Source organism: Balaenoptera ricei, chromosome 6 (assembly GCF_028023285.1).
Source record: "Balaenoptera ricei isolate mBalRic1 chromosome 6, mBalRic1.hap2, whole genome shotgun sequence".
In the NCBI taxonomy this organism is placed as follows: domain Eukaryota; kingdom Metazoa; phylum Chordata; class Mammalia; order Artiodactyla; family Balaenopteridae; genus Balaenoptera; species Balaenoptera ricei.
This window is the reverse complement of record NC_082644.1, coordinates 105476382-105489019: the sequence shown is the minus strand read 5'-3', so window position 1 is coordinate 105489019 and position 12638 is coordinate 105476382. Positions and strand designations below refer to the sequence as shown.

Below are 12638 nucleotides of genomic sequence, written 5' to 3'. Positions count from 1 at the left end.
GCAAGGTAACAGTTTTTTGGCTTGCCATCAGCCCTGCACCCAGAGTACAAGATATGTTGCTTGGTAAACACCAAAGCCTGAGGAACCCTGTCACAAAGTCCTTCACCCACTTCTCGGCTTCCTAAAAGCACAAGTTTCTTCCTTTGTTGAACTGTAATTATAAGGATAAAGCAGATGGTGGAGGCTGAGTTTAGAACAGGGTGTTGGTGACTGTAGACCTTGGGGGCTGATTCTGTACACGTGTATGTGCAAGTAAGTTTTGGATTATCTTTACATAATAGTGCTTTTTGCTGAACTTTGACCTAGGTAGATTCGTACTACTCTCAAAGAATGCAGTGTCAGACATGGAAGCAAAGCAGCAAGGTACAACTTATCCCTCCCCTCCCCTCCCCTCCCAAATTCCATATTTAATTAAAAGACATGAACACCAGAGATGAAGAAACAATTATCAATTAGTTAATGCTTGATAGAGGAATGGAAATAAATCCCCAAACCAAATATTATGCACTGACTTGAGGAAAATACAGAATAAGGACCAAACAATTTTGCTTTAGCAATGAAAACGAGATGTGTCCACCTCCCCACTTTGTAGGCCCTGGCCCGTGTAGTACAATTCCACAGACAACTCTTAGCACAGGGCAGTGGAGAGAGGTAATGTGAAAAATGATGTGCTCTAGAGACTATTCAAGAATGTTTGCTGACTATATTAGCATTTATTTTTGTTTATTTCCAACGTCCTATGCTTTGGCATAATTCCAATCCACATGCTCCTTTAAGAGGCAAGTGATTTCCAGGCTAAAGCCTTCGACACCAACGAGGGTCAATCCATTCTCTGTCACACCTGCAATTACAGACCAATCCAAAATGGCACAAAACCCCCAGAGCCAAGAGGTACTGCTTCCCAAAGGGACTATATAGCTCCCATGGTGGCACTAAATGAATGGTCTTTCACACTGGTAAAGGTGGTCAGACCTGAGACATCATGCCACAGGAATATGATGTCCGAAGTGTCACTGAAAGGTAGAGTAGATCCCACTAAATGCATGCACACTAAATGCAGAAGAGTTGAAGAGAAAGTGTCACAGACGGAGCATGTTATAATAGGAAGGAAATAATGGACCAGAGTTATCAAAGCCAAAAGAGAGGAAAATCAACGAGGATTCAGTACACGGGGAAATTTCAAATACAGGGGAAAGAGGCTCTCTACTGAAGCCTTAGAAGTGCCTAAGTTCTAATTAAACATCAGCTAACCTCATATCACGTGTCCTATTTGGGGTAATGCATCTGTTAAAGCTCTAAACCTAGGCGAGGAAATAATGCAAATGAAACACACTAGAAGACAGAGCTTCTAAACTTCTAGGACTAGCCAGCTGGAATCAGGACACGGGCCAAGTCTACACTATAGTACCACCAACAACCAAGGAACAGGGAAGGGAGGTTGGTTGGGGAGCAGAAGAAACTGCCATTTCCCAGCCCCTAAGGGGTAGAATATCTTCTCAGATGGTAGCTGTAAATCTTGATGCAGTGATCCCAACAGTCCAAGACCAGCAGCTGCCCCTTAGGTGTGAGGGCGATGCCCACGGGACAGGTGAGCCCCTCTCGAATAAGGACACTATAGCCCCCACCCTTAGGAAAGTGGAGAATTTCCTTGCGACTGCTGTCAGCCACGATGAGATCACCACGGGCATCCACACACATGCCAGCAATGCAGCGGAAATCCTCGTTCTCCGAGAAGAAGTGGCTAATCTGGCGACCCAGCTGCCCATCAGGGCCCACAGAGCCAATGGAGAAGCCGCCCTCCAGGTGGTGCTCGTTCTGCCGATTCTCCAGATTGAGGCCCAAGCCCTGGGTGAAGTAGACTGTGCCTTCAGCGTCACAGGTGACAAACTTGGGCCGCACAGCACTGCAGAGGCAGCTGTATTTGACCACCCCTGCCCCTCGGTCAACGGTGAAGCACCAGAGCTTTCCACCTTCCACGTCAGTTACCACAAATTGGCCAGATGGAAGGGCTGTGATGCCCCAGGGTTTGCTCAGCTGGCTCCTGTGACAGGCCACGCAGTGGCCATCCAAGGTGTATACCTTGAGGGAGTTGTCATAGCTGTCAGTCACACCAATCAGCCCATGGCAGTTCATGGCAACTGAGAGAGGAGTGAGATTGGGCAAGTCGGCCCCAAGGAAGCTCAGCACAAAGCTATCAATGCCACTGGGGCTGCGGCGGATCTCCTTCAAAAAGCCTTTGCGGGTAAAGACTTGTATACGGTAGTTGCCACGGTCAGCAACCAGCACTTCGCCTTGACTGGTCACGTAGAGACTGACCGGAAGGTTGAACATGCCTGGAGTGCTGCCTTTGGCCCCCATCTTCTTGAGGAAGAGGCACTGCTGGGTGTTGGCGGCTGTGTCAGAACCCCGCTGCTTAGCAGGCGAGGCCCTAGGGCTGGCAACCGCCTCCTCAGGGCTCATGTCCATCTCTCTACATGTAACAGAGGAAGAGGCAGCAGAGGCTGCAGCCTCCATGGCCCAGGAGTCTTCCATGTTGACCGTCCGCGGCTTCTTAGCCGCCTGCCCAATCTGGAGGGGGCCGACGTGGCCGACCTTAAGGAGCTCCACATCCTGCAGGGTGAGCTCCCGGGGCAGGCTGGCAGTGAGCTCCGGCTCCTCCTCATCGGCTGTCTCTTCCAGTAGTGCTACGTCTGCCTGCTTGATCTTGGCCAAGAAGTAGTCACAGCGAGACACAGCCTGCACCTCGGCGATGTTCAGCAGGTAACTCTGCTCCTCTACCACTTGACTATTAGACTTTTCAACCTCAGCCAGAGAGCCGGTGAAGAACTTCCGAGAGCGAGCCAGCTCCTCCTGGACCCTGCGCTCCTCGTGCCCATACTCCTGGAGGACTGCTCTATACCTTGCCTGAAGGTCCTTGGAGACTCCTTCCAAGGCTACCTTCCGGCGCTGCAGCTCCCCCATAAGCTCCCGCAGACGGGCCAACTTCTCTCCAAAGTCCCGACGCCGCTCCTCAGCTGCTTCTTTGACAGGGAGTGTGCAGTGGCCAGGAGGCTGGTGGTCCGCCTCCCGGCAGGGCTCACATAACACCACGCTGCAGCTTCGGCAGAACTGCCGGGGCAGCCGCCGCCCGCACGAGCGGCACATGAGCAGCCCCACGGCCTCACTGAGCCCAGCCGTGTCAATGATCTTCAGCACCGTCAGGTTGTCCGTCAGCTGGGTCAGGCTGGTTATGCGGGTAATCTTGCTGCAAAAGGGACAGCGGACGCCATTGATGCTACTGGCCAGCAGCTTCTCCAGGCACTGGCGGCAGATGGTATGGCCACAGTGCAGGAGCTTGGGCCGCAGCTGCTCCTCTGTGAAGGCCTCCATGCAGATGGGGCACTCCAGCACTTCCCGCAGGGCGTCCAGGTTCAGGTGAGAAGCTGCCGCCGCAGCCATGGCTGTTGCTCTGAGGGGGCCTGCTAGCACAGCCCAGGACTGAACGGCTTAGTGTCCATGCTCCAGAGGGCTGAACCCTGCTAAAGAGAAAAGGAAGCCATTATTCCACTGCCTCTACGAGTTAAAGCACTCAAGACACATTTAGACAATGGCTGCCATCACTCAGTTCAGTCACTGACTGGTTTCGAAAGGTAAATTGGGGAATGATTATAAGAAGTCTTCAGAGCCAAAGTGAGACCTTGGAACTTCATTCTGATGAACACAGAGAAACAATGCATGTTTTGGAGCCGGGAACTAATATGATCAAAGCCTTGAATGGAGTGGGGGGAAAGGCAGAGAAACTAGTTCGGAAGATACTGCAAAACTGCCTGGCGAAAGTTACAGGGAGCCTGAACTAGGGAGCAGGTGGTGGAAATGGAAAGAAGATGCATTTGAGCAATATTCCATAAGTACGATCACTAAGATTTGTTAGCTGAGTGGATTGGGGTGGGGAAGTGGTAGAGCTAAGATATCCAAAGACTCAAGCCCGGATGATTTGAGAAATGGTAGTCCCTTATCAGGAAGTTAGTTTTGGCCTGAAATACCCCCTCCTACAAGCAGTACATGCCATGAATTCTCCCACCCTCCTCGATCCACATATGCTCATGAAGTAGAACCACAGAGGTCTCAGTGCTCTCTCTGCAGCCTTATGTCAATGTCAATTTATACCCCAAAATAAGAATGAATAGATCTAGGAAGGTGAGGCACAAGGATAAATTCAGCCCTTCTTAAATGCAAATCCTACAGCTGCACCTGTGCAGTCTTGTGATCTGCAGATGGTCAACCATCGAGAAGGAGGAGGAGGAAGACCAGTTAGCCTGGTTTTAAGGGCAATGCAGCAAGCGGAGAAAAGCTTTGCAAATGTCGTTAATGCTTTCTCCACCCATATAGAAGAAGGGGAGTCAGCACGGAGATACGCGTTACAAATTTCCCCATATTTAGCTTCGTATCACAGTCTGACAGATATTCGGGAGCAGACATGCACAATCTGTCTAAAGTCAATCCAACCTCCCTGAAATCCCACTTTCCTTCTACTGGAAAGGAAAGAGTACACATCTAGTGCTTACTATGTGCTAGATACCATGCTAGATGCTCCATATACTTAATCTCATTTAATACTCATAATGACCCTATGATGTAGGTACTATTTTCATTATCCTTTTTTACAGATGAGGAAGCGAAGGCTCAGAAAAACTGGCTCAAGGTCACATGGTGCAAACACGGTAGAACCATGCAGTACAGATATCTTTAACTTTATTTAACCCAACATTACTTCAAGCTTTTTTTTTTTCCCATCATACAACACTTACCGTACTCTGAGAAACGCTGCCTAACAGCATAGAATTGTCTCCACAATTAAGAAAGAATAACGAGATTTAGCTGCTCTCGAGTGGGTTAGATTGATTTATTAGCTGAGTGACCCACTCCAACACACCAGCCTGGCAACCTCTTATGATTCAAATCCATGCCTCAACAAAATAACACATTACCACATACCATGAACCTAAAAGGTCTCATGGGACTCTCCGAAGCTGTGAATGCTGAATGCTTAAATGTCATGGGTCTGGCTGCAATCGTATAGAAACACTGATAGAAACCTCAACTCAGGATCCATGCAACCCTCCTCAATTCCAAACCAATAGCTTCAGTTCTCTCTTCCATCATCTGGGACAACAGACTGAGGGCAACATTTGGTATCTGGATCCAGAGCATGTTACTTTACAGTGCACAGGGACATCTGTTCTTCTCAGAACTGGCACTGCAGATCAGCTAATTAAACAAGTCTGCCAACTTGTAAAAATACCAGCAAATTCTTTCTCCAGTGTTCTGGAATATCATACCACCTCCTTCAATTAAAAAGCTTCCTGCCTCCCTGTTTAAGCCATCCACTTTAAAAAATGAATTTACTATGCCCACGCCCATTCCCCAAAATATCTCAGCTGTATGCAGCTTCACTAGGCTCTCTGAGGCAAAAGAGAATATCAAGGATTCCTTTCCTAAAGCTGCCATGCTTTGCCAGGAAACATGAGGTCCCATCACTAAAGCGTCAGGCGTGGAGATAGCTGTGTATCAGGCTAGGCTCCTGCTGAAAGTGATGTTCCCAGGTTGTAGAAATGGGAGACATGGTTCAGGCCTTTCCTAGGTCTGAGGCTATGTGACCGGCAGATACAGCCCCTCTCTTCCAGAAGGATACAGCTGGTCATTATTGTTAACACCGAGAAGGATTCAGGTGGAAAGTCAATTTGAAACTCAGTTTCCCTTGAAAAGACGTACGTGTGAAAGGAATTGTCTTATCATCCCAAGTCTTTAAGTTAGCTGCCCATTTTCTGCCAGCTATAAAATCTAAAACCAATCAGAATGAACCCCCAACATGTTATTTACAATTTTGGCTGCCTCCCTGATACTTTGAACATATTTCCTGTTGTGCACTTTGTACTGTCAACTCTTGACCCCTCACCTCAGCTTACTGCCCCCCCCCCACCAATTTCTTTGATCTCATGATTAGTACTGCAAACCCCATACTGATACTAGCCCAGCTCTGATTCAGCTTCAGATGAGAATCTACCCCTTAAGCTGTGTTTGCTCCAGCTGCCCTAAGACTCAGGAAAATTCTATAGTCATACCCTAGCCTGATCTAGCTGCTTCTGGCACCACTAGGCTTTCCCCAGTCTATGACATAAATAACAAGGGTAGCAGAACAAAAACAAAAACCCATGAACCTGGAAGTCAGACAGAACTGGGATCAAATCAGCATGTCATTTACAAGTTGTGGGACAGGAAGCAAGTTATTTAATCTCACTAAACCTGTTTTCTTACTTTATAGAAAGGTTACTGTGATGATAATTTCTTACTTTATGAAACGGTTACTGTGATAATAATCCACAGAAAGTGCTTAGTCTGAAAACTGGTAGGTATGCTATGAAAAACTGCTATTTATCATAATTTTAGTAACAATCAGGAACAGCATTAACATTCTAACAACTAGTACTAGTATTAACAAAGCATTTAGTTTACAAACTGCATTTGAAAGGATGAAGAATCTTTCCTTCTATGGCATATAAAGGCACATAAAGATTAATAAAGAACCTGTCAGCTTTGAAGGAATTTGATTGAGGACACTAGATATCCATGTTAGAAACTGGCAAATGAATTCACAACTTCTCTTGTTCAGAAAATACCAAGAGGGCCATAAAAGTAGTTATGCAATAAAAAACAGATTTTAGTAGTAGCAGGAGTAGCAGCAGTGGTGGCGGTGGCTACCACCCAGCCAGTGAGAAGGAATGAACAGGCACTTTTCAAAAGGCAGACAGTACCCAAGATACCAGATAATACACTCCAAAAATTAAAATTCTGAACCTTCCCTGGAGATTGTTTTATCTGTTCTCAAAATCAAAGGATTAGAGATGACCTAAGGTTTCAAATTGCCATCCAGTGGTTGAATCCCCACCATGGAATAGTTCTCTAGATGTCTCTATTCCCTAAACCTGTTAGCCCCTTGGGGGGCTTAAGCTATGAGCAAAACTGCAGGACTTTAAGAAATTAATTAAACAACAAATCTTTACTGAGCACCTACTATGAGTCCAGCCCCATGAAAACACTGGAGATATAATTTTGAGCAAAAACAGACAGGAACAGAGTTCTTCACATAAAAACTACAAAACATGTGAAACAGCACCTACATTTCCTTTCACAAGACATAAAAGTCCATCCTACTTCTGATACAGTCCCCTGGTTTGACTGGGTTTTTCCCAAGGCTTATCACATTTCCTTTCATGACAGCTTTCCAAACTTTGTTTATTCCTCCAGCATTTGAATGGAATGCGAAGCAAGTGCATAACCATCTCCCTGCCACCAATGGTCACTCTCCAGGAGTGGCTAGCAGGGCTGATTTTAAGAAAGTCAGTGAGGTCCTCATCTGACACTCACCCAGTTCTGTGTGTGGGAGAGGATTCTTAACGTTACATTACTCAGGGCATTTAAGGTACCTGCCAACAGCTAAGATAAACTCTGCAAGTAGGGGCTCATCGGGAAACGCAGGCATGACCCCAAAGCTGTACCACTGTGGGGCACACAAAACAACCCAGAAGGGCATGTTTGTAGCGAAAAAAAACCTTTAGCTAGAACTCTAAATCAATAATAGAGTTTGCTGGAAAAAACAAAAAAAAACACTTGTCTGTCCTCTGTCTTCCTCCAAAACTGCAGGACCTAGAAAGGATGCCCTGAATCTTCCACAAACATGTGCAATGCTGCCAATAAGACTCAAAGAATATAGGACAAGGGGAAAATCAGCAGTCTTCTCGGGGGACTTCCAACTGATCTCGACCCACCCAACTCTCAGTTCCTTTCTCTGCATTCAGCATATGCACATTTAACCATGAGCTTTTGATTAAAGGATCAGGAAGCAGATCCTGGGAAAGGTACAGGAGGGGATGGGGATTTGGGGGAGGCCAGTGGGGGCTGCTTAGGTTCAATGAAATTTGGCAAAGCAATACTCAGTCCCCTTCCAGCCTCACCATCCTCTCATAATTGCTACCTCTCATAAAACTGCGATTTACTGAATGTCAGGCACCTTTTACAGATTACCTCTTATTCTCATAATAACTATGTGACGTATGTTTTATTCCTCTTTATAAATAAGGAAACTAGGCTCAAAGAAAAGCAACCTGTCCAAGGTCTCAAAGCTGCTAAGTAGTAGAAGTGAGATTCAAATCCAGGTGTGTCAACTCCCAGCCATAAAACCACAGCCACGCAAAAGGTGTATTATAGTTTCCTAGCTGATTAGGCTACCATTAGCTCTAGGCACTCTGGCTGAGAGGCTGGTACAGGTACCTAGGAATGGGTTTTTCATCTGATTGTTCCACTAGAAGAACCTAATGGAGGTAGTGTCACAGAGGCAGCGCATCCGTGTGCATGACAATGATCCACTTCAAGGGCCTTGTAAACTTTTGACCGCCAAGCGCTCTCCAGACCTGAGTGTATGGGCTCTTAAGTATTGAAAAAGCCTTTCTACTAAAACTAGTATAACGTAACTTATGAGTCAGACAGATCTGGGCTCACATCCCTGCTTTGCAACTTGCTACGGAGCCTTGGGTAAATCATTTAACCTATTAGTTTTCTCATCTGTAAAATGTAGAAGAGCACCTAGATTATTAGCAGGATCATTGGCAGGATTAACTGAGATAATGTACACAATAAGCACTCAATAAATGGTAGCTATTCGTGTTTTCAAGAGATTGAAGCTGATAAGGGCAAGTACTTGTCCAAGATCACCTAGTAAATTAGCAGCAGAGGAAAGATTTTGAACTTTAAGCCTCTGATTCCCAGGCTGATTCCATTTCCATTACATATCTTCCTTAGGGCTGTGTGTGGATATTCCAGCTAAGTCTCTGGCCTTCTGATCCAGTCCTACTATGTTTCTGAGCTGGTCTCAGCAATGCTATAGCTAGTCCTGGAGTTGACAGAGCAAATGCTGTCATTCTTTTCCAAGGGAAAGAAGCCCACAAGAGATCATTCAGAACAGGAGTTACTTTCCAGAGTATGGATGCCTTCAGCCTCCGTCCCTGCTATGAAGTATTTTTTTCAAGCCAATGGCCTCTATACCTCACCCTCTAGTCTCCTGTACCTCATCCTGCCTGCTAACCTCAAGATCCTCTCCTTATCTACCCACTGGTCCTGGTCTAAGAGCAAATCAAGAACAAAGTCCAGGGCTACTCCCTACCTAATCAGATGGATTTATTCCCTTTACAGTTCAATATGATACTCAGCGATACTCACTGGGCCATCCTTTCATTAGAGGGGAATGGGCTGAGATAGATAGTAAGACCAGGCAGGCCCCAGCAAAGAAAAAGCAAGGGAAGAGAGAATATACAGGATTCCAGAGATCTGAATATGAAGCTACCTTTGCCATCTCTAGCTATGGAACCTTAGACAAGTCACTGCCTAAGCCTTAGTCTCCTTATGGGTAAAACTGGATATTGTAGCACCTACTTAGTAGGGCTGTTATGAAAATGAGTAAGAAAGTAGATATGAAAATGAAATTATTACTGAATGTTGAGCATTTACTATGCACCAGACACGAAGCACTCTGATCTACTTCACTGAGTCGTCACAATAATCTGTGATGTAGGTCCTGTTATTAACCCCATTTTACAGATGAAGAGCCAGTTACAGGAAGGCTCAGTAACTCATTCAGGACAGAGCCGAGATCGGAATCCGGGATATCGGACTCTGGCGCAGAGTTCAACTTTGGCACTACTGACATTCTGGACCCGATACTTCTTTGTTGTGAGGACTGTTCCGTGCGCTGTAGGGTGTTTAACAGCGTCCCTGGTGTCACTTACGGGAGGCCAGTAGTCCTCCCCGCCCCGACTATAACAGCCACAAATGGCTCCAGACATTGCCAGGTGTCCCCTGGGGGACAAAACCACTGCCAGTTAGGAACCATTTCTTTAGAACTTGGCCCAGGACTAAATGCTCAATGCATCTGAGATCCCCTTTTCTTGTCTCTCTCCCAGTTCCAACACCTCATGTGGGATTAATCCAATCTACTTATATCACTGATAAGGAAAATAAGACGTGAGATCATGTTCCACTCATCCCCTGGAAGTCTCACACACTAGCTGTCACCACAGCTTGAAGGGACAGGCAAAGGCGGGGCTGGGACAGATGACCTGGAAGAGCCTCCTGCTTTATGATTCCACTGACCGCTCTCTTTCCCCCCCCCCCCGAAGCCTACCACTTTCAGCAGGTCTGGGGTTCAGAGTGGAGTCAGTGGTCGTACCACGGCTGCCTCATGATAAGGGATCTCTGGCTAATAATTGAGGGAGGTTCTGACCCTCACAGGCAAAGTCAGGCTCCTTCAGGAGTCCTGAGCTCAAAGACTTACGACTTTCTTGCTGGACCCCTGAACTCTGCTCAACTCCATACACTCATATACAGTTTCATACATTACTTCTAGGTCTTTGGGTCCCCAGAACTCCCTTTGCTTCCCATGCAGAGACTTCAGGAGAATTCCTTTAGCGGCCCAAGACACCCATCCACGACTCTATTCAGTCTCTTAATTCTACAGTCCAATCAGTACCTCTCCACCCCACCGTTCAACCCTTCCTGAATCCCATTCCCAACTCTCCTACAATACGGAATTCCAGCCTTTTGGGCTCTACTCTGCCAGCCTCACCAGTTGCTCACTCATGTGCCCTGAATCGCTCTGACACAGATCCTTTAATCTCTGTTTCCAAACCTCTGCAGCCTTCAGCCCTGCACCACAGTTTAACACCCCAGTCCCACACCTCACATGTGTGCCCTCTCTCAAGCTGAGCCTCCACCCCCTGCATGCCATCAGGAATCCTGCCCCGCCCTCAAACCCTGCTCCTTCCTCTTTTGCCCACCCGTGTCTTCTGTCGCTTCAAGCCTTAGCCAGGTCTCTTCTTTTTGCCGACCAGATACTGCTTCCCACTGATTCCCGCACGAACTCAGCCCCTCATTCTTCCCCAGATTCCACTCGGGAAAACGCTTCCTCCTCAGCCATGAGGATAGCCCCGGACCCTACTCCCTCTGACCTCAGATCTCGCCCCCCGCCCCAAAGCCTAGTGCCCCCAGACTCCCTCAAACCTCCTGGGATTCTGCACCCCAAACCTCACCAAGCCTCCCCCATTCCTTCATATGTCCGAGACTCTGCAACCCTGGTCCCTCCAAGGCCTTCAGATCCCCTCCCGTCTCCCAGATGCTGCACCCGTCTCTCCTCAGGGCCGCACATTACCTCATACCTCCCGAGATGCTGCACCGCGACTCTTCTCAGAGTCCCTCGCTCCCCTCCCCGGCCGCATTTCCTCCGAGCTCCTCAGCCCCTTCTCGGACCCCCGCCGCCTCCCGAGCCTGCCCCCGCGCAGCCCCACCCCCACCCCGGTCCCACTCCTCAGATCCGGTCCCCCAGACCCTGCCATTCTGGCGTGGACCGGCCGCTGCACACCGGCACAGTCCCCCGCGCCGCTCGGCAGCCACCGCCCGCGACTCCGGCCTCTGTCCCGCGTACCCCACCGTCCATCCCGCCCCCTACCTGACCGCCCGCGGCTCCGACGCCTCCACCGCTGCCAGCCCACCCGCCCGCCGCGCTCTGCGCACGCGCCAACGCGCGTCCCTTGGCGGGCGCCAATTCGCAGAGCCGCCTGTCCGTCACTGCGCCCCGCCCCCCCCCCGAGGCATGCTGGGGCTTGTAGGCAGCGGGGCTCGAGCTCGCGGCCCAGCAGCCGGGTGGCGGCGAGCCCTCTGGAAAGGGCGAGGTGTCTTGGGAACACGTAGTTCAGTTTTCTGTCCCCGTTGTACGGTTAAAGAAACTGAGGCCCAAGTTCGCTCAGCAAGTCGGGAGCTAAACCAGAACTCACGTGTCTGACTCCAATCTGTGTCAACCCCTTTGCTAAACCATGGCCTCCAGGAGTGTTCGTCAGCCAAGCCTTGGCACCTGTCAGAAAGGCCTCGCTCCACCTCAGCTTTGCCATCTGAGAAATGGGTCAAGGAGACAATACAACATCCACTCTCGGGCAAGCACAGAACCTGGACGCACTTGGGAAGGTAGCGCTTCGGGCCCCTCAGTTCTCCGTGTGACACACCGCAGCAGCCTAGAGATAAGTTTATCTGATGAACAAATTGCTCTCGTGAAGGATTCTGACTCCTACTCAGCTGGGAGGCCGACAGCGGAGGTAGATATGAGAGCACACTCTCCAGCCTCTGTCCCTGTAGATTGAAGCTACCCAGGAACCCAAAACCAAGTCTAGTTTTGGGGGAGCCAGGAGGGGTAAGAGTCTTCGCAGGTAAGAGACGGTCTAGCCTGTTGGCAGGCGAGGGCCCTGGGTCGTTTGGGGCCAACTACAGGCTCCTGCAGGTGACCGTATAGTATAGCTTAGGAATAAGAAGGAGTTTGAAGGAGGATGGGCTTGAATTTGACATCCCGGGTAGACACTGTGACCCTTCACAACGATAAAACAACGAACAAAAACAATAGCGAAACTGGCCGGCTGCAGCTAAACACTTCACGTGCATAGTTCACTTAGTCTTCATAGTGACCCTATGAGATAAGGAACTGATGCCGAGGTGACTGAATAACAGGGCCCCAAGTTGATAAGATTGGAACCTGATTCTGAGAACCCAGCCCCTTAACCTCTCGG

At 48.6% G+C, this 12638-nt stretch overlaps 2 protein-coding genes across 8 annotated transcripts in view; one reads left to right on the top strand and one right to left on the bottom strand.

Annotated features, from left to right (window-relative positions):
- The window catches only part of ASTN2 (astrotactin 2), an 895599-nt gene that overhangs the window by 675264 nt on the left and 207697 nt on the right, over window positions 1-12638 (top strand). The gene's annotated exons all lie outside the window — the stretch shown is intronic.
- TRIM32 (tripartite motif containing 32) lies at window positions 411-11593 on the bottom strand. 4 transcript variants are annotated; one of them, XM_059925470.1, is made up of 2 exons: window positions 11534-11593; window positions 411-3515 (listed from the first exon to the last, which is right to left on the bottom strand). In XM_059925470.1, exon 2 carries the CDS (start codon window positions 3436-3438, stop codon window positions 1477-1479), a length of 1962 nt encoding a protein of 653 aa, XP_059781453.1. In that variant the 5' UTR covers window positions 3439-3515; window positions 11534-11593; the 3' UTR covers window positions 411-1476. The 4 variants fall into 4 exon arrangements, with proteins under 4 accessions (XP_059781453.1, XP_059781454.1, XP_059781455.1 ...); XM_059925471.1 differs by having other exon boundaries at window positions 411-3518; window positions 11534-11590; XM_059925472.1 differs by lacking the exon at window positions 11534-11593 and adding an exon at window positions 11413-11439 and having other exon boundaries at window positions 411-3518.

Excerpts from the sequence above, each read along its gene's own strand:
- TRIM32 (XM_059925470.1), bottom strand. The coding sequence starts at position 3,438 with ATGGCTGCGGCGGCAGCTTCTCACCTGAACCTGGACGCCCTGCGGGAA.